At 43.4% G+C, this 25163-nt stretch overlaps 1 protein-coding gene across 5 annotated transcripts in view; it reads left to right on the top strand.

Annotated features, from left to right (window-relative positions):
- FASTKD1 (FAST kinase domains 1) overlaps window positions 1-25163 on the top strand; it is a 134639-nt gene that overhangs the window by 80830 nt on the left and 28646 nt on the right. For all 5 annotated transcript variants that reach the window (XR_004539471.1, XM_033944707.1, XM_033944708.1 and 2 more), the window contains 2 exons: window positions 4652-4780; window positions 11385-11516. Coding sequence is in view for 4 of the 5 variants with exons in the window: in XM_033944707.1 (XP_033800598.1) it covers window positions 4652-4780; window positions 11385-11516 (261 nt within the window). In the remaining variant the exon portion in view is untranslated. The remainder of the gene's footprint in view (window positions 1-4651; window positions 4781-11384; window positions 11517-25163) is intronic.

Genomic DNA, 25163 nt, shown 5'->3' on the forward strand with positions numbered 1-25163 from the left:
AATTACTGTGCATTGCTGTGAAATGAATTTAAACCTGCAATTTGCAGCAAAAGAAAATGAATGTTGTCCAAACCAGTCTTGCTGCACCAAGACAATGCATGTCTTCATACAGCAGCAGTGACAGAAGAGACAGTGCAACATCTTAGGTTCAAACATCTTTCACATCCTCTTTACAGCCCGTATTTGGCACTTAGCAATTATCACATCTTCGATCCACTATAAAAGACGCTGCGAGATCGCAGATTCACCTCTGATGATGAAGTAAAGAAAGTGGTGCTCACCTGGCTTCTGGAGCAGCCGAAAAATTTATTCTCTGCAGTTCAACTAACTTCTGCATTCCTGTTGTATTGTTCAACTAATGCATCGTCTTGCATGGGGACTATGTGGAAAAGTGATGCGTTAATTGCTCACAGTTACTTCTGTTGCTCACAGTTGCAGTACTTCTATTCTTTAATGGCTTCTATTAAAGCCATTAAATGTATTTTGCCTTTACTTTTTGATTTACCCTCTTAGATCTGTTTCTCATAGTTCATTTCCAAGGATGAACAATGGCTTTCCCAAGTCCATCTAGCTAATAATTTTTTATGGACTTCTCCTCTTAAATTTTTCCAGTCCTCTTTTGAATGCCACTGTTTTGGTCGCCTTGACCACATCCTCTGGCAACTTTCCACAGTGTAATTGTGTGCTTTGTAAAATAAATAAATACAATTAAAAAATGATGTCTGATACTTATTTTCATTCTTTTGGTCTTTAGTTTCATGGAGTATGCTCTTGCTTTCTTGTTGTTTAAGAACATAAGAATTGCCATACTGGGACAGACCGGAGTTCCATCAAGCCCAGTACACTGCTTCCAACAATGGCCAACCCAGGTTCTAAGTACCTAGCTAGATCCCAAGTAGAAAACAGATTTTATGCTGCTTATCCTAGAAATAAGCAGTGGATTTCCCCAAGCCATTTCAATAATGGCCTATGAATTTCTCTTTTAGGAAATTATCCAAACCTTGTTTAAACCCTGCTAAGTTAACCGATTTCACCACATTCTGCAGCAATGAATTCCAGAGTGTAATTACACGTGTGAAGAAATATTTTCACCAGTTTGTTTTAAATCAACTACCTAGGAGTTTCATTGCATGCCTCCTAGTCCTAGCATTTTTGGAGAGTAAACAAGCAATTCACATCTACCCTTTCTACTCCACTTGGTATTTTAAAGACCTTTATCATATTACCCCTGAGCCGTCTCTTCCCTATTTAATTATTTCATGCAGTTTGTAATTTTATAAAACGTCAGTCATATCCCCTCTGTCCCCTTTTCTCTAAACTGTTTAGCCTATCTTCATAAGGGAGGTATTTTATCTCCTTAATTTTTATCACCCTTCTCTAAACCTTTTCTGGTTGCACTCTATTTTTTTGAGATTGCTTAAAAAGAACTGCACACAGTATGCAAGGTTTGGAAGCACCAGTGACCTATACGAGGCTAATGATATAATCAGTTTAGTTCTCCATAGACTGTGGAAGGTCTCTTACATGTATACGCACTGTGCATTTCCAGTAGTATTAATAGTAATAAGTAGCAGTAGTTAACATATAACCACATTATTTGAGTTTAACATATTTCTCGGGCACACCCAGACAGTCAGATTTTCAAAATATCCACAATGCGTATGCAATGCATGAGATAGTTTTGCATACCAAGAGGCAGTGCATGCAAATCTCTCATGAATATGCATTGTGGAAATCCTGAAAATCTGACTGGCTTGGGTGTGCCTGAGGGCTGGGGTGAGTACTGGACTAGGAGACTGGGCATTTAATGACAGATGACATTTCATGTAGACAAGTACAAAGTGATATACACAGGGAAAAAATAATAAACCTAACCGCAGGTACATAATGCTGGGTTCCATGTTGCGAATCACCACTCAAGAAAAAGATCTTGGAACCACTATGAATGCTTTGATATTTTTTACCCTAGTTCTATTGTTTTCTGTTTATTGAGCTTCTGGGTGCTTTGTTCTCTATAATATGCCTTGGTGAAAAATAAAAGCTATAAGTTAAAAAATAAATAAATAAATTGACATTTGGATGTTTTTCTCATCATAATGTCCAAGTGCTGATTTTTGAATTCAGCTTTCTAGATGTCTTGCTAGAATTGTTTTATGCTTAGTGCCCAAATTTCAAGTGAGTGTGTTAGAGGCATGTTATGGGCAGACTTTGGGTATGCTTAGCACTTAGATGTCTTGCAGTGATAATCAACCATTTCCAAGATGTCCAGGACACCATTTAAATATCTGGAGATAGACCTGTTTTAGAAGTGTCTTAAGTGCCACAAAGGTACCCAAACTGACCAGATGACCACTAGAGGGATTGTAATGAACCCCTCCCCCACTCACCCAATGGTCACTGACCCCCATCTCATCCCCCAAATATCTGAATAAAAAAGTGAATACCTTCTTTAGCATCTGGTAAGAGAAAGCCTAGTAGAGCAGCAAGCAAGTATTTGGAGTAACCTGGTGAACAATGTAGTAAATCATAGAGAGGGAGACCCAGATCCATATCCCACGCTACCAACTACATTTTTGGTGGAAAGTTTGAGCACACCAAAATCCTACTAAACTGCCATATAGGTTCTACCTGCAGTCATAAGGGCTGTTGGGGTGGTAGATACCCCCCAATTAAGGAGGTCAAACGGAAAAAACTATTTGATAGCCTCCTGGCCACTCAAGCAGCCAAACTAGACAATCAAATCGCCAATCTACTGACGGCATCCCTCGACTACAAGACTTTTAGAAAAGAAATAAAGACCATATTCTTCAAGAAAACTCTGAAAAAAGAAATAATACCGCAAGTCTCAAACTCCACCTCTCACTAAAGCCAACTACCCCAAACAAATAACCTTACCCATTTCTTACTCTTTTTGAAAATGACCAATTTTTTTTTTTTTTTTTGTAAGTTCTTGTTGTAATACATCTTGGATAATTCTTTTTAATCCGCCTTGAACTGCAAGGTAATGGCAGAATAGAAATCCCTAATGTAATGTAATAATAAGAGTTTTGGAGGGCTCATACATTATAAGAGAGTTATGGTGAAATGTGTACCTGATACCCTTTATGTGAAGTTCACAGCAGTACCCTCTAAGGTGCCCCACTGCTCTGCTGGTATGTCTGTGTGACCAGTGTAGTATAAATGGTGGCCCCTCCTACATCCAAATGGCTCGGGTTGAACATTATGAGCTTGAAAATGGCCATAAAAGTTAGGCGTCCTAATGTTGGACATCCTGATGGCCAAGGCGTCTAAATATGCGATGACATCTAGCAGTTTTAAAAATGAACATTTTTGGCATCCGAATTTTGGACATCTCAGGACATCCAAATTGGACTTAGACGCACTATCAAAAATACCCCTCCACATTTACTGCATAGTCTTGCCTATGAATGTCAAAATCTTAAATTCGTAAATCCAGCCCTGTCTGAACCCTGCAATCATGAACCCTTCATCTGGTTATTAGGTGTTAGGCATGTAAATGTCATTAAAAAAAAAATTAACCATTTAAGTTACTGAAAAGAGAAAGGTTTAAAGGTTTATCATTCAGGCAGTAAATACTGCCTGCAACTGAATCGAGGAGGGAAACCATGTTTGACATACCCATCTGTTCCCCACTCCTTTCCTAGTATACCTGCAGCCTCTCCAGATTGGCCAAAAACCTTACATGGGGAACCGCCCAGTTTATGAAGAAAGGGAAACCTAGAAATCAGCCACAGGCTAATTTGAGTGGCTTTATTTTATTTCATAAGTTATGAGTATTTAAATATGCTAAGAGTGGTTAAATAATAATTTATTTCCCTACTAGGAACTCTATTTCTATTGCATTTCCATCATAGATGACCTAGAGTGCAGAAAGCCTAGCATCTAACTCAAGTATGCCCCACAACAAGAACCACCTTTTGGATATAATTATTATTTTTATTGATTGATGCTATTATATATGTTTTTTTAAATCACATTTAATTTAATAAATTCCTGCACCTTGTACATTTTCTGCAGTTTATTTTTGGCTTCTAACTCAAATCTTTCATCAGCCTGTGTTATAACCATTCTAACTATTTTCATTAGAAGTTAGTAGTGGGCTTTTAAGATTGAAATTATGCATAGGTTGTTGATTTGTTTTTTGTTTGGATCCTCTGTATGATTCCTTCGTACCTTCTGAATGCAGGCTAGTGAAGAGTTTGCATGAGTTGGAGCAGATAGAACACTTGCTTGTATACTTTTCATTTTCCAAAAATATGAACCTAAGTTCCATGGAAAAATTACCCACACAAATAGTTTTCAAAGGAACATTTTCCCTTAGAAAATGAATGTAAAGTCTGTGGGTAAAAATTAATACTACTACTTATTTTTATAGTGCTACTAGATATAAGCAGCACTACACACATTTATCTGCAGGTACTTTCTCTGTCCTTGGCGGGCTTATAATCTAATATGTCTTTTGTACCTGGGTCTGTGGAGGGTTAAGCAACGAGGGTTAACAACTTGCCCAAAGTCACAAGTAGCTGCAGTGGGAATTGATCCCAGTACCTGCAGATGTTACATATGCGTATTTTGTTTGAAAGTTGCCTTCTTGATGTGTTTATGAACTGATTTGTGCTTCTTTTCAAAGCTACCTTTGATCCACATTTCCTGGTGCTGCTGGGCTACACTTTGGCTGTCAAAGAATATTTCCTTGAAGACTTGATAAAAGTTGTATTCAGTGTCGACTTCCTCACCAAGCTGGATGCTCAGCTGGAAAGTATGTACTTAAGAGTTTAGTTCTTTCTTTTCTGCTTTCTTATGTGGCTTTATATAGAATTTTAAAATATAAAGCTGGTCTCATTCCAAAACAGTCTGACACATAGCTTTTAAGGGTTAAATCTTTTTCCAGTGCAATAGGTGAGACATTCTAGACCAGGGTTGGGCAAACTTTTTGACTCATGAGCCGCAACGGGTTCTTATATTTGACAGAGGGGCCAGACCTTTTTAAATCCCTCCCAGTACATTTTTAAAACACCCCCTGCCCTGTCATACCTTTTTAAACCCCTCCCCCTGTCCCGTCATACCTTTTTAAACCTCCCCCCCCCCCACTGTACCTTTTTAAATCCCCCTTATAGCCTGGTGGTCGCGAGAACTGACAGCAGCCATTCAGGAAGCATCGCAGGCCCAGGTAGGAGCACGGAAAGCTCGCTCCTGCCAATACATGCTGGACCACCAGACTATAAGGGGGATTTAAAAAGGTATGACAGGTCGGGGGGTGTTTTAAAAAGGCACTGGGGGGGGGTAAAAATTTGTATCTTCACTGCATAAGACGCACCGACATTTCCACCCATTTTTGGGTGGGAAAAAAGTGTGTCTTATGGAGCGAAAAATACGATAGACAAATTCGGCAGGCTGGATTAAAAAAACTAAACAGTTGGATATGTCCCGCGGGCCGTAGTTTGCTCATGTCTGTTCTATATAGTAGGGTTATTTTTCCATAGCTGTGTGCTACTGCAGAAGGAATACACTCTGGATTTTTTACTCTGCCTCTTTTATACTTCACTGGGCTCTCTAGCACCACCTTCAGTTCTTTCCTTCTGCACATGTGCCTGCAGGAGTGTTTGTTCTGCTTTCCCCATTTTATTATTTTTAATTCGATGTAATTTCATCCCTTTTTCGGATATTTTAGTGCTTGGAACGATTCTGAAGCTCTGCCTGCTTGAGAATTCAGACTTTGATCTGTAGCTGACAGGCTGATCCCTCTGGGTACCTGTTAGTCAATCTGCATAGTTTCTTTGGAGCTCAGGGCCATCCCTGAGGTGGTCTTACCTTCTGTTAGTCAGGGGTCAAACGCAGGCTGTTGGGCGTCCTTAGGAGGCTCGGCAGTGTCTCGAAGAGGGCCAGCTGTGTCGTTGCATCTCCGCCCATCCCAGTGCGCATCCGTTAGTCCACAGGAGAGGAGATGTAGTCAGACATAGGAGTCTGACTGGCAGCCCTAAAATCAGCTTTGCAGAAACATTCCTAGAATTGCGGCAGTGAAATTTCTCATCCAGCTACTGGGAGAAAGCTGAAAGCAGGTTGTAGCACACTGAGTACACAGGCTGACAGCCTGTGAGAGACTTCGGGGAAGGTTTGAAAAGTGAAGTTTTGAAGGTTTCTGGATGTTTCCCTATGTTCTCCCTCCTGAAAAATCCTAAAATTGTCATTTTTACTGTTTACGGAGTGTGAAAAAATTGCGATTTTGATGCAAATTTTTTTACACCGGCCATACAACCTCTCTCATAGAATCAGGCTTACTAAGGGTTAGGCACTAGACCAGCATTCCTCCCCTCAAGGGTTACCTGTGGAGTCTGATCTCTAAGAAAGTATCTTCCAGATGCATGCAAACAGAAGCATTCTACCCAGATAACGAACAAGATGACCATCCAGTCTAGGGGTATTGAATGACCTCCCAATGAAGTGGTTGATCAGCAGATTGGCGCTTAAGGCCATTCGTTTGACATTACAGCAACTGGAGAAGAGGCTGGATGGTTGGGCAGTCCGAGCCTTCTCAGATAATAGTACAGCGGAGACATATGTCATAAGAACATAAGAATTGCCATATTGGGACAGACCGAAGATCCTTCAAGCCCAGTATCCTGTTTCCAAGGAAGCACTAATAGTACACGCATGAGTCTGGAGGCCTGCTTATTGTGCTGGTGGGCATTGCTACATCTTCAGGCTCTTTTGGCAGCACAAGTAGCAGGAGTGGACATTGTCCAGGCTGATTACCTCAGCAGGTAGACTCTAGATTCAGGAAAAGGGTTGTTATTTGCCACAGTCTTCCAATCCATTGTTCGTCATTGGGGTCGCTCAACATTTGATTTGAAGGCTATAGTGAGAAACAAGAAGGTAGACCACTTCTTCAGTCAAAGGATCCACACTCGGAAGCGCAGGGTTGGACATTCATCCAACCATGGCTGAAGACCCAGTCCAATCCAATCTTTTGGTTTATCATCCTCCAAACAACAGAGGCTCGACTTGGTTTACACAATAAGAGGTTGCAAACCATCTAGGGAGATTCCTTCTTATGACGCCAGATTGGCCATGCAGGCCGTAGTATATGGACCTTATGCATCTACAGATGTGCACAGTTCTCAGACTTGGGGTACAGCCACAGCCGGACCTTCTCTCTCAAAGGCCAGTGGTTGTAGAAGATCCAGATCTCTTTGCTCTTACTGCATGGTTCTTGAGTGCATGGTGTTTGCGTGCAAAGAATACTCAGAGATAGTTATTGCTGCTCTCCTCATAGTCCAGAAGTCTATGACAGTCTCTGCTTACGCTAAAGCTGGCAGACGTTTCAACACTGGTGCATTAAGGAGAAGGCAGAGCCTTTCTTTGCTCCAATCTCAGTGGTGTTAGCTTTCCTGCAAGCAGGCCTTGACAAGGATCTTGAAGTGGTGTTGCTCTGGGTCTATGTGGCGGGATTTTCCTGTTTCTGGCCAAGAATGTAAAGCTCCCTTGGCATCTCATCCAGACATAGTCAGATTCCTAAAAGGGGTGCTAAAGCTCAGAACACTGGGAAAACATTAATTTCCATCCTGGAACCTAAACAAGGTCTCACTAAGCCTCAGTCAGACTCTGTTGGAGCCTCTTAGGGAAGCGTGTGTGATGGATCTTAGGGTAAAGATGGTTTTCCTCATGGCCATTATGTAAGTTAGAAGAGTCTTGTAGATACAGACACTTTCATGCATAGAGCCCTTTATTTAGGGATTACAACAGTACAGTGTAAAGCAGGGATCTCAAAGTCCCTCCTTGAGGGCTGCAATCCAGTCGGGTTTTCAGGATTTCCCCAATGAATATGCATTGAAAGCAGTGCATGCACATAGATCTCATTCATATTCATTGGGGAAATCCTGAAAACCTGACTGGATTGCGGCCCTCAAGGAGGGACTTTGAGACCCCTGGTGTAAAGCATTACAGATGATTCAAAATGCTGCTGCAAGGTCGGTTTGTGGTGTTAGAAAGTTTGAACACATAACACCTTTGTTGAGGAAATTCCACTGGTTTTTTTGTACTTTTACGTATTATTTTCAAGACATTAATAATGGTCTTTAAAGTCATTCACCATGGGTTTCCTTGGTATTTATCCCAAACCATGGCAATCTATCGCCTGCTTAGAACTCTGCGGTCTGAGGGTGTGATATGATTATTGTTGATGGACTTCTCAAAAGTGCATTATGAGAATATGAGAGCTTCTGCTATCTCCATCATAGGAATAACTCTGTGGAACAAATTAACTGGACCAATATTTTGAAGTCCGATATTTTGAAGTTTAACAAAATGCTCAAGACGACACTTTTTATAGAAGCATTCCAATGAATGATGTTTCTGACCATATTTGGTTTTTTGACTTGTAGAGAGCTGTGAACCAACTGTTTACATTGATTGATTTGTAATCTTTGATGTTTGTACAAGTCTAATCTGTCCTATTTTATGTATGTTACTTTTGTAAAGCTACCTAGGAATAGGCGTTTGAGAAATCTTTTAAATAAATATTCTTCAATTGTGAATTGAATTGTGCTGTACAGAGATTTCTGGGTTAGACCAATGGTCCATCAAGCCCAGTAGCAATATTCCATGCTACCGTTCCAGGGCAAGCAGTGGCTTCCCCCGTGTCTTTCTCAATAATAGACTATGGACTTTTCCTCCAGGAAACTGTCCAAATCTTTCTTAAAATCAGCTACGCTATCCACTCTTACCACAATCTGACCAGGGTTTGCAATGCATTTCAGAGCTTAACTATTCCGAGTGAAAAAAAATTTCCTCTTATTGGTTTTAAAAGTATTTCCCTGTAACTTTGAGTGTCCCCTAGTAGTAACCCTAGTTACTACCTAAGTAGTTCTTGATGTTAGGGTCATTAGCACATTATTGTTAACCCAACTGGATTACTGTAATGTGCTATCAGAAGGCACAAGCATCACCAATATTGAACAGCTACAGCTGGTAGAGAAAACCATTGTGAATTTGATTCTATGAAGTCAAAAATACAATTATGCCCCCCCCCCTCCCTTCTTACGCTACTAAAAAGGAACATTAGCTCTGGTAGCAGAAAATCCTTATAACTACGCATCAAACCTTCGCCTCTGGCATACCTTTGTTTCAGATGAGCTTACTAATCCAACTCGACTGCAATCCTTACAACAAAACCTGTTAGTGATCCTATCCTGCATTCTTGTAAGACATGGACTCAACCAGGCATTCCTCATTTGGATTTTTTTCCATTTAAAACTCTACTGAAAACATACTTAGTTGAACTGCATATGTTTTTCAAATAGCTCAAAGTGAGACAGGGATTGTCCACTAGCTTGCAATCTCTTTATTACTTTTTTCTTCTATATTTTAATGGAGTTCTTTTCAGCTTGTTTTAATTAATTTTATTGTTATTGTACATCACTATTCCCCTCCTTTACAAAGCTGTGCTTAGCATTTTCAGTGCCAGCTGTGGCGGTAACAGCTTGGACGCTCATAAGAATTCTATTAGCGTCAGAGCTGTTACAGTGGTGGCCGGTGCTAAAAACACTAGCACGGCTTTGTAAAGGAGGGGGGTTTGTTATCAAAATTAAAGAAAGGTGATCCATTAAATTACAATAAACCATAAACCATTTTGTGGAATGACCTGCCACTTGCCTTACCCTTGGAAACTTCTCACAATAAATTCAAAGAGTGCCTGAAGACCCCATTTCTTCACATTAGCCTTTCTTTCTTAGGCTTTGTCAGTTTCTCTCAAATTATGTGGCACAGCGCAGTGGTGTGCCCCAAAGAGATTCCAAGTGTGCCAGAAGAGATTCCAAAATTTTACTTTATTTTTAAAAATTCCCTTCATAAATATATACTGGAATAGATGACATGTATGTCGTGTATGCAAGAGTCTGTCAATGTTATTAGTGTCTGCGTAAGGATACGACTACCCAGACAAGCATTCTTTGATGCGATTGGTCCTTGAAAACTAATGGCAAGTAATTTTATTTATTTATTTATTTTCAGTAGTTATCCTAACTTGAACAACAAAGCAATCTTAAAGGCTTTGTTTCCATTTTGATCTTTTTATCTTTGCAAACCTGGATTTTCATCTCTGACAGAAATTAAACCGAAAAAAAGAGAGCGACTGTAGATGGTGGATGATGAAATGTGTGTTTTTGAGTTAATTTGCACTCAAAAATAAGCACATCCATCGCATTGATTAGCAATTCTATTTAGTTTCACCATTGTTACAATTACCCATACATAGCTTAAAAACCTTAAATAAATAACTCTCAAATTTAATTTTTTGTTGGTTTAGCAATTTTATAATTTCAATTATAGTGTGCCACAAAAAAACATTTGCTCCATTTAGTATGTCGGAGCTAAAAAGTTTGAGAGACACTAGGCTATGTATTAATCCCAACCAACCTATTAATCCCAACCTCGCCTCCCTCCCTACCCTTCCTCCCCCTCTTCCCCGGTTGTTTTTCCTTTCCCCTTTCTGCACCTCCTTGCAACAGTTATTGGATCATTTTGTAATTGCCACTGGTTTATACCATACACTTGATAACTAATTCTCTGTACCTTCATTGCAAATGTACTGTGCTCATCTCCTTGTAAACTGTTCTGAACTGTTTTCTGATATTCTGTAACTTCGCTGTAAATGTACAGTCTCTTACCCTGTAAACCGCTCTGAATTGTTTTGTGGTATTGCGGTATACAAAAATAAAGTTATTATTATTATTATTAGCAATTTTCTTGTTTGTGTGCTTGCTGAGTGTAGTTGAGATGAGGACTGCTGCAGTGGGAGTACTGTATTTTTCCCTAATCTTCATGCACTGTGTTTTCTTCGTTCCTAACCTTTGTTTCTAGCTGTTTGATTTTAACCTTTGTATTTATTTGTATTAGGAGTTTTGTATTTGGTTTATATTATCTTTAAATCCATTAGATGCTAATTTTCATGTGTAGTATATCAAATAAAATTAAACATTGAAAATGGGTGAACTAGATTTTGAGATTTGTATCTACTATCAAAATCTTTGAACAGTGATGATAAAAAAATCAAGGTGATAGGGATGTTTCTTCAATGAAATTTCTAAAAACAATAAAGTCTATCATCTTAGTTGTGTTAGCACATGGATCAGGGGCCCTATCAAATTTACTTTTAAATCCATCCATGAAGAGTATTCTGGGAAAGCAAGGCCAGGCCCGAATTTGCAAATGTGGTAATGTATTTTGATGCCACATTCTGAACTTGCAGGTTTTTTTCAGCTTGTTTAGATCATCTGATCTGAATGGTTGTATTGATATGTCTTGTAAAGTAATGGAAATACTATAGCATTATAGTTTATTATGCATTATCTTTGTTTCCATTTAAGCCCTGCCTGCAACTTTAAACATGAAAATCCGACTCCAACTTATGGAACTGAATAGAGCGGTTTGCCTGGAGTGCCCTGAGTTTCAGGTTCCTTGGTTTCATGATCGTTACTGCCAGCAGTTACAGCACAGAGGTCAGTAAAACATGAAGGTGAGACAATGGGTGAGATGCAGCAACATAAAAACAAATAAAGACCCATTTTACATGGGACGTAGAGAGCAGATTTGAGAGAGCCAGGTCAGGGTTCACTGAATTCCAGTGGTATTGTGGAAAAGGCTCTGTCGATGCAGGGCTTTTTCTAAAATACCTGTAGGAGTACACATATGTTTGCTAGAATGTATAACAGGAGCAGCCATTTTAGAAATACATATAATGAACATGATGGCTGGCATAAACTCAGCATCTTCCACATGTAGCTCACACAACTTACAAACCTACACACAAGTGCTCCAATAAAGTAGCGAGTCTGGAGTTTTAAATTGGTTTCATTTTGCAAGCAGAAGTAAATACAGGTATTAAGGAAAATGAGCTCCCCATTCCCTAGCTAAAATGAACAGTTTTTATCAGATCTGTGCATGTATCTGAGCTAGTGGATATTTTTCCCCATAGTCATGATTCCCTTTGTGAAATGAGGAATACATGTAGATTTTTGACCAATCACATTCCCTCTAAATCTCGGCATAGTGTGGATCTCCACATATAAGTAATGACTTTCTAAAATTGTTATTTATAGTTGTGTATAATCTAGTGATGTAAAAGCTGCCATTTACACATTGAGATATTAAAAAAGAAGCCATACGTACAAGAGCTATTTGAAAAGGAGAAGCAGATAGAGAAGAAAACTATTGTTGGATCTTGTGCATTCTAATTTTCTTGAGGTGAAAACTTAGGGCCTGCTTTACAAAGCCATGCAGCAACAGCCCCGAAGCCCTTTAAATCTCTGTGGGCTTCTGGGCCGTTACCGCGCAGCAGCCCCTAGCGCAGCTTTGTAAAACAGGCCCTTAGTTAAACTGAAATAGAAGAGGGTGTGGGAAATAAATCTCCACCTAATTATGTTTTATTTTTTTTTTTATTTTTAGTGTGACACTTAATTGGTAAATCTCTTCATATAATATTTTAGACTCTTCGATATGAAGGGAGGTAAAGAGACCTCAGAGGCTTGAAACAAATGAACACTGTTCATCATTGGTCAGAAAAACTTCCTGATATTGTCTTGTTATAAAGAAGCTTCAGTTTTTTTGGAGGTGGGTTTAAGCGTATTCAATTAAAGTATCTAAATGTGATGATACTGTTTGATTCTAGTTTTCCAAAAAAGCTTCTTTATACAAGACATTATTATATCTCTATCTCTCTCTCCTGTCTATTTAATCAAACAGTATCATGTCTCTCTATATAAAGACCTGAATGGTTTGAAGTTTATTTTTATTTTTATATACCGCCTATCTACCAGGCAGGCGGTGTACATAAAATTAAAACCAAAACATAGTTGTTGAAGGGCATCAATAATACAGACATTGGACAGAGACTTAGTATGAGAGGTAGGGATGAGATACTAGTTACATTGGATTCTTAAAAAAAAAAAGGAAAGAGGTTGGGACAAAAGGGTGGAAGACTGTGTCTGTGCTGAAGAGAGAGAAGTGTAATAGGAGGAATTATGTAGTGAAAGCATCTTTATATAGAAAAGTCTTAAGGTTGGATTTAAAGTTACTCAAGTTGTTTTCCTTTCTAAGGTAATGGGGTAGGGCATTCCATAAGCTTGGAGCTGTAACAGAGAAGATTGTTTTTCAGTCGGTGTCATAAAATATATGGCAAATCGATGGGACCGAGAGTAGATTATGTTCGGCTGAACGAAGTGCTCTGGAGGGGGAATATGGTATTAGCAAACAGTCAATGAATGCCAGTGTGTGTTCTGATCTTGTTTTAAATGTATGCAAGAGAATTTTGTAGGTTATCCAATAAGTGATGGGGAGCCAGTGGGTGTTTTTGTAGTAGTGGTGTCACACAGTCGTACTTTTTTTATTTTTCTTGTGTATGATTTTAATGGCAGTATTCTGGATAATTTGAAGTCTTCTCATCCCCTTATGAGTAATCCCGTAGTATTGGGAATTACAATAGTCTAGATGAGATATCACTAAGGAATGGATTAGAATATTTAGTGATTCGGGTTCAAGCTATGGAGCGAATCATCTTTAGTTTGAAAAAACATTTCTTAACGACTGTGCATATTTGTTGGTGAAAGGAAAGTTTGCTGTCTATAGTAACCCCAAGTAGTTTAATCGGGTTATGTAATTCAATTGATGTTGATTTTATGCAAATAGGGATCCTAAGTGTTTCATGATCGTTAGTAGGAAAGAGAGGCGCCTTGGTTTTAGTAATGTTAAGAGAGAGCATATTTTTTTTGAGCCATTGGTTTATTTTATCTAGTTTGAGAGAAATATCCTGTATATCGCTAGTTACATTAGGTTGAATTGGATGAATAAGTTGTATGTTGTCTGTGTGTGCCTATACTGTGAAGCCTATAGATTGGGCTAAAAACATAAGAATTGCCGCTGTTGGGTCAGACTAGTGGTCCAACCTGCCCAGCAGTCTGCTCACATGGCGGCCCTCTGGTCAAAGACCAGCGCCCTAACTGAGACTAGCCCTACTTGCGTACGTTCCGGTTCAGCAGGAATTTGTCTAACTTTGTCTTGAATCCCTGGAGGGTGTTCTCCCCTATGACAGACTCCGGAAGAGCGTTCCAGTTTTCTACCACTCTCTGGGTGAAGAAGAACTTCCTTATGTTCGTACGGAATCTATCCCCTTTCAGTTTTAGAGGCTAAAGTTAGAAGAGGTGCAAGGAGCAGAATGGGTGATAGTATCAACCCTTGTGGAACTCTGAAGTCTTGCGAATAGGACACTGAAGTTGAATTTGCATAGTTCACCTGATAGGTCCGATCTGAAAAGTAGGATATGAACCATTCAAGGGCTTTTCATGATACTCATATAGACTGTAGTCTATCCAGAAGTATTGAATGGTTGATATATCGAAGGTCGCAGTAAGATCTAAGGAGATAAGTATAACTGATTTCTTTCTTTTTTTTTTTTTTAATTTAAATCTTTTATTATTTTTCAATTTAAATTCCAAGTATTACACTTGTACAGAAAGCAAGAATAGAATAGATATCGAATACAATATAAATGTATATCCTAAATTAACAAATATACTATTTATGCTCAAGTCCTCAAATTAAGATCCAAGAATTAAGGAAAATTGGCGAAATATAAAAAAAGAAATAATAATAATACATAAGAAACTGAGAGCTATAGCAGTGAGATGAGGGCATCAATATCCAAATTATAGGGCTCAAAGATTATTTTCAATCAGACGAGACATTGCCACGAAATTTGTCAATTGTGATGGTTCAAAAAACACATATTTGAGAGTACGGTAACACACAATACATTTACACGGGTGTCTCAAATAAAAAGTTGCCCCCAAAGATAAAACCCCAGGTTTCAAAAGAAGAAATTCACGGCGGTGCCTTTGCGTCTCCCGTGCCAAATCTGGAAACAATTGTATTTTGTGACCAAGAAAACTTTTTTGTCTATTTTTAAAGTAAAGTTTTAACAACCATGTTTTATAAATTGGCAAAGCTAAAGTAATAATCATAGTGGCTGGTGATGCTAAATCCTTCTCAGATGTCTCTAAAATCTGTGAGATATTTAAGGGTTCTTGATCTGAAGATTTTATTTTTTGTTGTTGATTTTGTTCTTTATCAGGCAAATAATAAACCCGTGAAAATGGTGGTAATGATTCTTCAGGTATCTCCAAATTTTCCTCTAGATATCTCTTAAGCATATCTCTAGGTGTTACCAACTCCAGTCTTGGAAAGTTAATTAACCTTAAATTATTGCTACGTGAATTATTCTCAAGCATTTCAATCTTCTTCCTTAGGTTAATATTGTCTTTAACTAAAGTCTCTTGAATTTGTTTCGATGTTATAATTTCTTTTTCTATTTTTTGAATGGATGAGTTAGAAGTGTTCATTTCTTTTCTTAAATCCTTCAGTTCTTTATTATGTTCCTTAATTTTTCCTTCAATTTGTTGAAAAGTAGGAGTAATATTTTTAACAAAACCAGCCATTAAGTCCCAAATGGAGTCTAAAGTCACTTCTGCAGGTTTAATCAATACAATTGGAGTTTGTGTAAATGTGAAGTGCTCACCGTTCTGAAGTCCTTCGGGGGTTGTCTTCTGTCCTTCCCCCTCATACTGAGATGGTATTCCCCCAGATATCTCCATGGGGGCCCTTGAAAGGTGGGCCCCAACCTCCAAACTCTCCAATAGATCCTTCCTTGCCTCTGGAGAGGAGAAAACCTCTGAATCCGGGGTTTCCCCGCCCCTGGGAGAGCTGGTTGTCTGAGGCTGCGGGGGCGGTGCCCTAACATCGGGGCTTAGTGTAGTATCGGGCCCAGGAGTATCCACCACGGGTTCACCTCCCTGTGTCCTCAGCAGACCACCATCCGACGTTGCAGTGACCTCCTGCATGCACCGCAGAAGATCTTGTATGTTTCCGAGACCCGGAGCTCCAGGACGCCGCGAGGCAGAAGCGGCACTCCAGCCCCGTCTCTTAGGCATCGCGATAAGTGAAACCGCTAGAAATTATTACCAACGAACGCGAATCTGGGACAGGCAGCTCAGCGCGTCCTGCTCTCAAAAATCAGTATAACTGATTTCTGATGATCAAGAAAGTATTTTATAGATGTTGTAAGATCTATTAATGAGTATTCAGTAGAGTGGTGGGGTCTGAATCCTGTTTGGTTTAGGTGTAAAGCATTTCTTTTTTCAAGGAAAGAAGTTGCCCTGTAATTACATGCATTAAATTTCATTATTAAATTAAAATGCCTTTTTTCTTAGTTATTTCTGGGCCATAGATCTTAGAAGTCCATTTGGTACTGACCTTGGGTTCCAACTATTGGAGTTGCCATTGAAGCTCACTCCAGCTTATCCAAACCATCTCATTTGCGGGATTCAGAGCATGAAAGTCTGCCCATTCATATTCTAATTAGAGATCCTCTATATTCATCCCAAGCTTTTTTGAATCCAATCACCGTTTTCATTTCTACTACTCCCTCGAGAGGGCTTTCTAGGCATTTACCACCCTCTCTGTGAAAAAGAATTTCCTAATATTACTCTTAAGTTTACCACCCCTCAACCTCAATTATTGTCCTCTAGTTTAACCAATTTTCCTTCTCTGGAAAAAATTTGGTTCTATATTAATAACTTTGAAATATTTAAATGTCTATCGTATTACCACTGTCCCTCCTCTTCTCCAAAGTATACATGTTGAGGTCTTCTAGTCTCTTTCCTCTGGTCTTCTAGTCGCTTTCCTCTGATCTTCTAGTTGCTTTCCTCTGGTCCGCTTGAAGTCATCTTATATCCTTGGCTAGATATGACCTCCAAAACTGAACAAAAACCAATAAGAACTGCAGACAAATTGTACAAGATGCAGGCAATGTTTATTATATCAAATGTAAATGCGGTTATCCCAGGACAAGCAGGCAGGTATTCTCACTAGTGGGTGATGTCATCCGACAGAGCCCCGATGTGGACGTCTCACAGGCATACTTGCTTGAAGAAACTTCAGAAGTTTCGAGATGCCCGCACCGCGCATGCGTGAGTGCCTTCCCGCCCGATGCACCGGGCATGTCTCTTCGTTTTCTTGTTTAAAAAAAAAAAAAAAAATTTTTCCATAGATTCAACCGGATTGGCAGCGTGGCTGGGGCCCCGCAGCTTACAGAGCTGCACGGGAACGGGGACGACGGGAATCCCGCGGGACCCACGGGTTCCCCCTTTGGGTCACGGGGATCCCGTGGGGACGCCCCTAGGGTCGCGGGGATCCTGTGGGGACGCCCCCTAGGGTTGCGGGGATCCCGTGGAGACGCCTCCGAGGGTCGCGGGGTTCCTGCGGGGCTGGATGTACTCAGTCGCGCGGCTCTTCTCCCTACCTTCTCTGCTTGCAGCACAGAGCCGAACGGAAGTCTTCCCGACGTCAGCGCTGACGTCGGGAAGACTTCCGTTTGGCTCTGTGCTGCAGGCAGTGCAGGTAAGGAGGAGAGTAGCCTCGCGGTTCGAGTGGCTACCAAGGGAGGGGGCGGTCCGCCCCGCCACACCCCACCCCGGATGCAGCACAGCCGGCCAGGTCCCCTTACTTTTGTGGCACTTCCCCGACCGACCGACAACAGCCCCGGTCCGACAATCCTCCCTGCCCTGTAGCCGCGAATCTAAATTATCTTCTTACAGCAGCTGTAATAAGGTAATTTAGATTCGCAGTTAAGGGCAGGGAGGTTTGTCGGACCGGGGCTTTTGTCAGTCGGTCGGGGAAGTGCCACAAAAGTAAGGGGACCTGGCCGGCTGTGCTGCACCCGGGGCGGTAGAGAAGGAGTGGGGAGAAGGACGCTGAAAGGCCATGGGGAAGACGGGAGGAGGGGGGGAAGGACTCTGAAAGCACTTGAAGACAGAGGAGGGAGAAGGACGCTGAAAGCACATGGGGAATACAAAGGGGTGGAGAAGGACGCTGAAAGGCCATGGGAAGGGCGGGGGTGTGGGAAGGACTCTGAAAGCACTTGTGGAAGACAGAGGGGGGAGAAGGATGCTGAAAGCACATGGGGAAGACAAAGGGGTGGAGAAGGACGCTGAAAGGACATGGGGAAGACAAAGGGGTGGAGAAGGACGCTGAAAGGCCATGGGAAGGGCGGGGGTGTGGGAAGGACTCTGAAAGCACTTGTGGAAGACAGAGGGGGGAGAAGGATGCTGAAAGCACTTGGGGAAGACAAAGGGGTGGAGAAGGACGCTGAAAGGACATGGGGAAGACAAAGGGGTGGAGAAGGACGCTGAAAGGACATGGGGAAGACAAAGGGGTGGAGAAGGACGCTGAAAGGACATGGGGAAGACGGGGGGGTGGAGAAGGACGCTTAAAGGCCATGGGGAAGACAGAGAGGGAGAAGGACGCTGAAAGGACATGGGGAAGCAGAGGGGGGAGAAGGACACTGAAAGCACATGTGGAAGACAGAGGGGGGAGAAGGACGCTGACAGGACATGGGGAAGATGGGGGGAGAAGTACGCTGAAAGGAAATGGGGAAGAGAGAGTAGGGAGAAGACGCTGGCAGGGAAGAAGACAGATGCCAGACTATGGGGGGAGCGGAGAGAAGAAGATGGGTGCCAGACCAATTTGGAAGGGGGAAGAAAGGGAGAGGCACAGTAACAGAGCAAATGGAAGATGCAGAAGGAAGAGAGACAGTGGATGGAAGGAATTGAATGAGAACATGAGGAAAGCAGAAACCAGGCAACAAAGGTAGGAAAAGAATTATATTTCTTTTTTTTTATTTTGCTTCAGGATAAAGTAGTATATTAGTTGTGTTGATAAAAATTTATAAACATTAGAGGCTCTGGTAGAAACCCATTTGCAAAGTATGTATTCTTCCCAATTAATATTTTCAAATTAATAAAGTCTTTTTGCTTATTTGTAAATGGGTTTCTACCAGAGCCTTTAATTCAGTAGCATAATTAAATGAAATAACTATTTCTGAAGTTTATATGGACGGACGGGGACGGAGGGGATTCCTCGCGGGGACGGGTGGGGACGGAGGGGATTCCTCGCGGGGACGGGTGGGGACGGAGGGATTCCTCACGGGTACGGGTGGGGACGGGTGGGATTCCTCACGGGGACGGGTGGGGACGGGTGGGACTTTGGCGGGGACGGGTGGGATTTCTGTCCCCGCGCAACTCTCTACCGCAGCTTCGATCTAGCTGCGGAGCTTTTTCGGCCTATGTCCCGGTGCCAGCGCGCGATTTCGTTGAAGGACCCGCATCGACGCTGTTTACAGTGTCTCGGGCCTCAACATCTTCTGAAATCGTGCCGGCCTTGTTCCACTCTAACAGCACGTGCGTTCAAGCGTCGCTGTTTCCTGTGGTAATCGATGTTCGCTATGGAGGCTTCCAAGGAACCTTCAGCTTCAACCAGTGCTTCGCCTTCGCCTTCGACGTCGGCATCTGCTCCTGCTGCATCGGGTCTTTTGAAACAGGCTTCCTTCGTTCCGGTTTCGACCCCCGCCTCCTGCTCCGGTGCCTTCTTCGGTCTCCTCAGGTCTGGTAACTCAGCAGACCATTCCCCCGGTGGTTCTTAAAGTGCCTAAGACTTCTAAGGCCAAGCACTCGACCATCCGGGACCCGCGAAGACCGTGCAGGGGGTCCCACTTCAGATGCGGCTCCCCCCTTGTCGGCTTCGATGCGGTCGCTCATGGAAGCCCACTTCCTCGAGCTCATGACTACCATGGGCCCCAAGTGGCTTGCCACAATCCAGCATGGGCATGCGGAACCCCCTCGGGTCGAGCCGCCTCCTCCTCCTCTGCCTCGCCGCTCGCTGTCACTGCTAGGTGAGGAGGCTCGGTGTTTGGCTGCAAGTTCTTCGAGGCGCGCTTTGCTTGGTGAAATGCCACCTCTGAACCCATCCCCGCCTCGGACGGAGACAATTGGGATTTGCCTCCGAGGAACCGAAGCCCTGTGCGTCATCAGGAGGATTTCTTCCGGAGCCCCTTGCCTGCCAAGCTGTCTCTCGACCCGTGGAATGCCGCTCAAGAGGCGTCGAACCATCCTCCTCTTCGCTCTACAGCCTCAAGCCCCATCTACTCGTTGGAGGCCTCTGCGGAGCCATTTTCGCATCGTCGTTCCAGATCTCCTTCGAGACGGAGTGAGGGGCGCCACTCCAGGCATTCTTCAAGGCATTCGTCCAGACATTCTACCGTCTCGCCTCAGAAGAAGCTTCCTCGTATGGTGTATTCATCTTCGGATGTCTCGCCTCCTCTGGGCCCGGAGTTCGAGGATACCATCAGGTCGTTCTCTCCTTGTAGATCCCATGTCTCCTTGGATCAGGAGGCCTCGACTTCATCGAGTCCGTCTCAGCATCCTGTGTTGGCGGACCAGCTGTCTTTTTTCATCTTTTCTGCGGCAGATGGTGGATGATCTCGACCTCACCTTGGACTCGGGTTCCCGCTACTCTAAGGAGTACCTTGATACCATGCATTTGCCTCATCCTCCTGCTGAGTCTCTTCACCTGCCTCTACACAAGCTCCTCGACCAGACATTCATGCGCTGTTTTGAAACACCGTACTCCATTCCTGCCATTCCTGGCAAACTGGATACCAGGTATCGCACAGTGCACCATAAGGGGTTTGAGGGCTCCCAGCTCTCCCATCAGTCACTGTTGGTCGAGTCCTCCCTCAAGCGATCTCATCCGTCCCAGGTATATGCCTCGGTGCCCCCGGGCCGAGAATGGAGGACCATGGATAAATTCGGGAGGCGCATCTACCAGAACTTGATGATGGCTTCCCGAGTTCTCAATTACACCTTCCATTTTGCCACCTATTTGGAGTTCTTCCTTCCAGTGCTTCGGAAGTTTATGCCTTACATCGACTCTCAAGCTCGTTTTGAATATGAGGAGGTCATCGCCTCGCTGTCCCAGCTGCGTCTTCAATTGATGCAATCCTCATATGATGCGTTTGAGCTCTCGGCACGGGCTGCTCTCGGCATGCGTCGCTTGGCATGGCTTCGGACCATTGATATGGACCCGAACCTCCAGGACAGGCTTGCCAACGTCCCGTGTGCAGGTGTGGATTTGTTTGATGAGTCCATCGAGACGGTGACGAAGAAGCTGTTGGACCATGAGAAGTCATTCCAGTCCATCCTTCGTCCGAAGCCTAAACCTACTCTGTCTCGACCTTCTCGACCACCCTTCATATACCAACGGCGTTACACTCCCAGGCAGGCTCCTGCTGCGAGGCAACCGGCGAAGAGACAGCCTCCGCAGAAGTCTCAACAAAAACCTCAGCCTTCTGCTGTTCCCAAGGCTCCTCAGCCTTTTTGACTCTCTTGTCGGGAGCATAACCAACACCATTCTGCTATCCCCTGTTTTTCCAATTGGGGGTCGCCTCCATCATTTTTACCATCGATGGATGGCTGTAACCACCGACCTTTGGGTCCTTACCATCATCAGGGAAGGATATTCTCTTCAGTTCCATTGGGTCCCCCCGGACCATCTTCCAAGAGAGTATCCTTCCAACTTGACCCAGACTGCCCTTCTTCTTCAGGAAGCTCAGGCTTTGCTCCGGCTTCGGGCCGTCGAGCCGGTCCCTGTGGACCAACACAACCGGGGGTTCTACTCCCGGTACTTCCTTGTTCCGAAGAAGACGGGCGACCTGCGTCCTATTCTGGACCTCAGGGTACTCAACAAGTTCCTGGTCAAGGAGAGATTTCGCATGCTGACCCTAGCTTCTCTCTACCCCCTCCTCGAGCAGAACGATTGGTTACGCTCTCTGGATCTAAAAGAGGCCTACACTCACATTCCCATTCATCCAGCCTCTCGCAAATTCCTCAGATTTCGGGTGGGACATCTTCATCTGCAATATCGAGTGCTCCCTTTCGGCCTGTCCTTGTCTCCCAGAGTTTTCACCAAGTGTCTGGTGGTGGTGGCCGCTGCACTCCGGAACCATGGTCTTCAGGTGTTTCCCTACCTCGACGACTGGCTCATCAAAGCTGCCTCGGCTCCAGGGGTCATCTCGGCGACCCAAAGGACTATTTGGTTCCTGCAGAGTCTGGGGTTCGAGATCAACTTCCCAAAATCTCATCTGCAACCAACCCAGTCTCTCCCCTTCATCAGGGCGGTTCTGGATACTATCCAACTCAGAGCATTCCTTCCTCCACAGCGCCTGGAAGCTCTTCTTCATCTCTGTCAGTCAGTGTCTGCTCGCCAGTCCATCTCAGCGAGACACATGATGGTTCTCCTGGGCCACATAGCCTCTACGGTTCATGTGACTCCTTTTGCCAGACTTCACCTCAGAATTCCTCAGTGGACCATGGCTTCTCAATGGACACAGGTGTCAGATCCTTTGACTCATAACATCCTGGTCACTCCTGCTCTTCAGCAGTCTCTACGTTGGTGGATGATCTCTTCCAATCTATCCAGAGGTTTGCTATTTCACACTCCTCCCCACCAGAAGGTTCTCACGACCGATTCCTCGACCTATGCATGGGGGCTCATCTGGACGGTCTTCACACTCAGGGCTTCTGGACCAGTGTGGACTGGCTGTGCCATATCAATCTTCTGGAACTCAGGGCAATTTTCAATGCTCTTCAAGCTTTTCAACATCTGCTTCACGACCTGGTGGTCCTCATTCGCACGGACAATCAGGTCGCCATGTATTATGTCAACAAGCAGGAGGGCACGGGATCGGCCTCCCTCTGCCAGGAAGCTCTCAGAGTCTGGGATTGAGCGATTCGCCACAACACCTTCCTCAAAGCTGTCTACATTCAGGGGGCGGACAATGCCTTGGTGGACAACTTAAGTCGTCTCCTCCAGCCTCATGAATGGACCCTCCATTCCAAGCCCCTTCATCAGATCTTCTCTCAGTGGGGGACGCCTCAGATAGACCTCTTTGCAGCTCCCCACAACTTCAAACTGCCTCAATTCTGCTCCAGGATCTACACTCTTCATCGCCTCGAGGCAGATGCCTTTCTTCTGGACTGGAGGAATCTCTTTTTGTATGCGTTTCCTCCGTTTCCTCTCATTCAAAAGACTCTGGTCAAGCTGAAGTCCGACCATGCCACCATGGTTCTGATAGCTCCTCGGTGGCCCAGACAGCCTTGGTACACCCTTCTACTTCAACTCAGCAGCAGGGAGCCATTCCTTCTTCCAATGTTTCCTTCACTGCTTACTCAGCATCAAGGATCTCTGCTCCATCCCAACCTGCAGTCTCTCCACCTGACAGCTTGGTTCCTCTCAACGTAACTCCTCTCCAGTTTTCCAGAGCGGTGAGGGATGTGTTGGAGGCTTCCCGGAAGCCTGCTACTAGACAATGCTACTCCCAAAAATGGACTAGATTTTCTACCTGGTGTGTTTCTAATCGTAAGGAGCCTCAACGAGCCTCCCTATCTTCTGTGTTGGACTATCTTCTGCACCTATCTCATTCTGGCCTCAAGTCTACATCGATACGAGTCCATCTGAGTGCAATTGCGGCTTTCCAACAGCCTCTGCAAGGGAAACCTCTCTCTGCTGATCCTGTGGTTTCCAGATTTATGAAAGGACTTTTCCATGTCAATCCTCCTCTCAAACCTCCTCCAGTGGTTTGGGACCTCAATGTTGTCCTTTCTCACCTTATGAAGCCTCCTTTTGAGCCTCTCAACAAGGCTCCACTGAAGTTTCTCACTTGGAAAGTGTTTTTTCTTGTTGCCCTCACTTCTGCTCGCCGAGTCAGTGAGCTTCAGGCCTTAGTGGCGGATCCGCCTTTCACAGTATTCCATCATGACAAGGTGGTCCTCCGCACTCATCCGAAATTCCTGCCTAAAGTGGTCTCTGAATTTCATCTCAACCAATCCATAGTTCTTCCTGTGTTTTTTCCAAAGCCTCATTCTCATCCTGGAGAATCAGCTCTTCACACTCTGGACTGTAAACGTGCTTTGGCTTTCTACCTGGATCGCACCAAACCACACAGAACTGCTCCTCAACTTTTCGTCTCAGTTAAGTGAAAATTGAGCAGGTAACCTTTTTCCATCCTATTGTTTCATTACCTATGCCCTTTTTACTTGCTTATGAATTGTATTTAATCTTTTTTTTTTTTTTTTTTTTTGCTTCTTGTGTCTGTTTTGTCAAAAGTTGTATTAATTGTCTGGTTCTCCCTACCTTGGAGAGAGTGAACAACCTGTCCTTATCTACTAAGTCTATTTCCTTCAGTACCTTGAATGTTTTGATCATGTCCCCTCTCAATCTCCTCTGTTCGAGGGAGAAGAGGCCCAGTTTCTCTAATCTTTCGTTGTACGGAAACTCTTCCAGCCCCTTAACCATCTTAGTTAGAAACATAGAAAATGACAGCAGAAAAGGGCCAAGGCCCACCTAGTCTGCCCACTCTGATGACCCACCCCCTAACTTCCTCCATGAAGAGATCCCACATGCCTATCCCATTTTTTCTTAAAATCTGTCACGCTGCTGGCCTCGCAACAGTAAATGTGGAGTTGGACATGATATACTTTCAGATTGACAAACTAAAAAGTGACAAATCCCCTGGACCGGATGGAATTCACCCGAGAGTATTAAAGGAACTTAAGGTGAACTATTACAATCCATAGCTAACATGTCAATTAGAACCGGGCAAATACCAGATGACTGGAGGATAGCAAATGTCATCCCAATTTTCAAAAAAGGATCAAGAGGTGAACCAGGAAACTACAGACCTGTGAGCCTCACTTAGGTTCCTGGGAAGATAATTGAAGCACTAATTAAAGACAACATTGTACAACACTTGGAAGATCACAACCTAATAAGGGCTAGTCAACACGGAAAGGGAAAGGGAAGTCATGTCTGACAAATCTACTTCAATTCTTTGAGAAGGTGAACAAACAAATGGATAGTGGAGATCCAGTGGACATAGTTTACTTGGACTTCCAGAAAGCGTTTGACAAGGTTCCGCATGCAAGGCTTATGAGAAAACTACTGAGCCATGGAATAGGAGGGAGAAGTGCACAGATGGATCGGCAAATGGCTAGAGAACAGAATGCAGAGGGTTAGCATAAATGGGCAATTCTCGGACTGGGAGAGAGTGACTAGCGGCGACCCCAGGACTCGGTTCTTGGACCTATCTTGTTTAATATTTTTATAAATGACCTGGAAGAGGAAACAACATGCAATATAATAAAGTTTGCAGATAATACAAAACTATGTTGGGCGGTCGGTTCTCTACGGGACTGTGAGGAACT

This window comes from Geotrypetes seraphini, chromosome 5 (genome assembly GCF_902459505.1).
Source record: "Geotrypetes seraphini chromosome 5, aGeoSer1.1, whole genome shotgun sequence".
NCBI classification, from domain to species: Eukaryota; Metazoa; Chordata; class Amphibia; order Gymnophiona; family Dermophiidae; genus Geotrypetes; species Geotrypetes seraphini.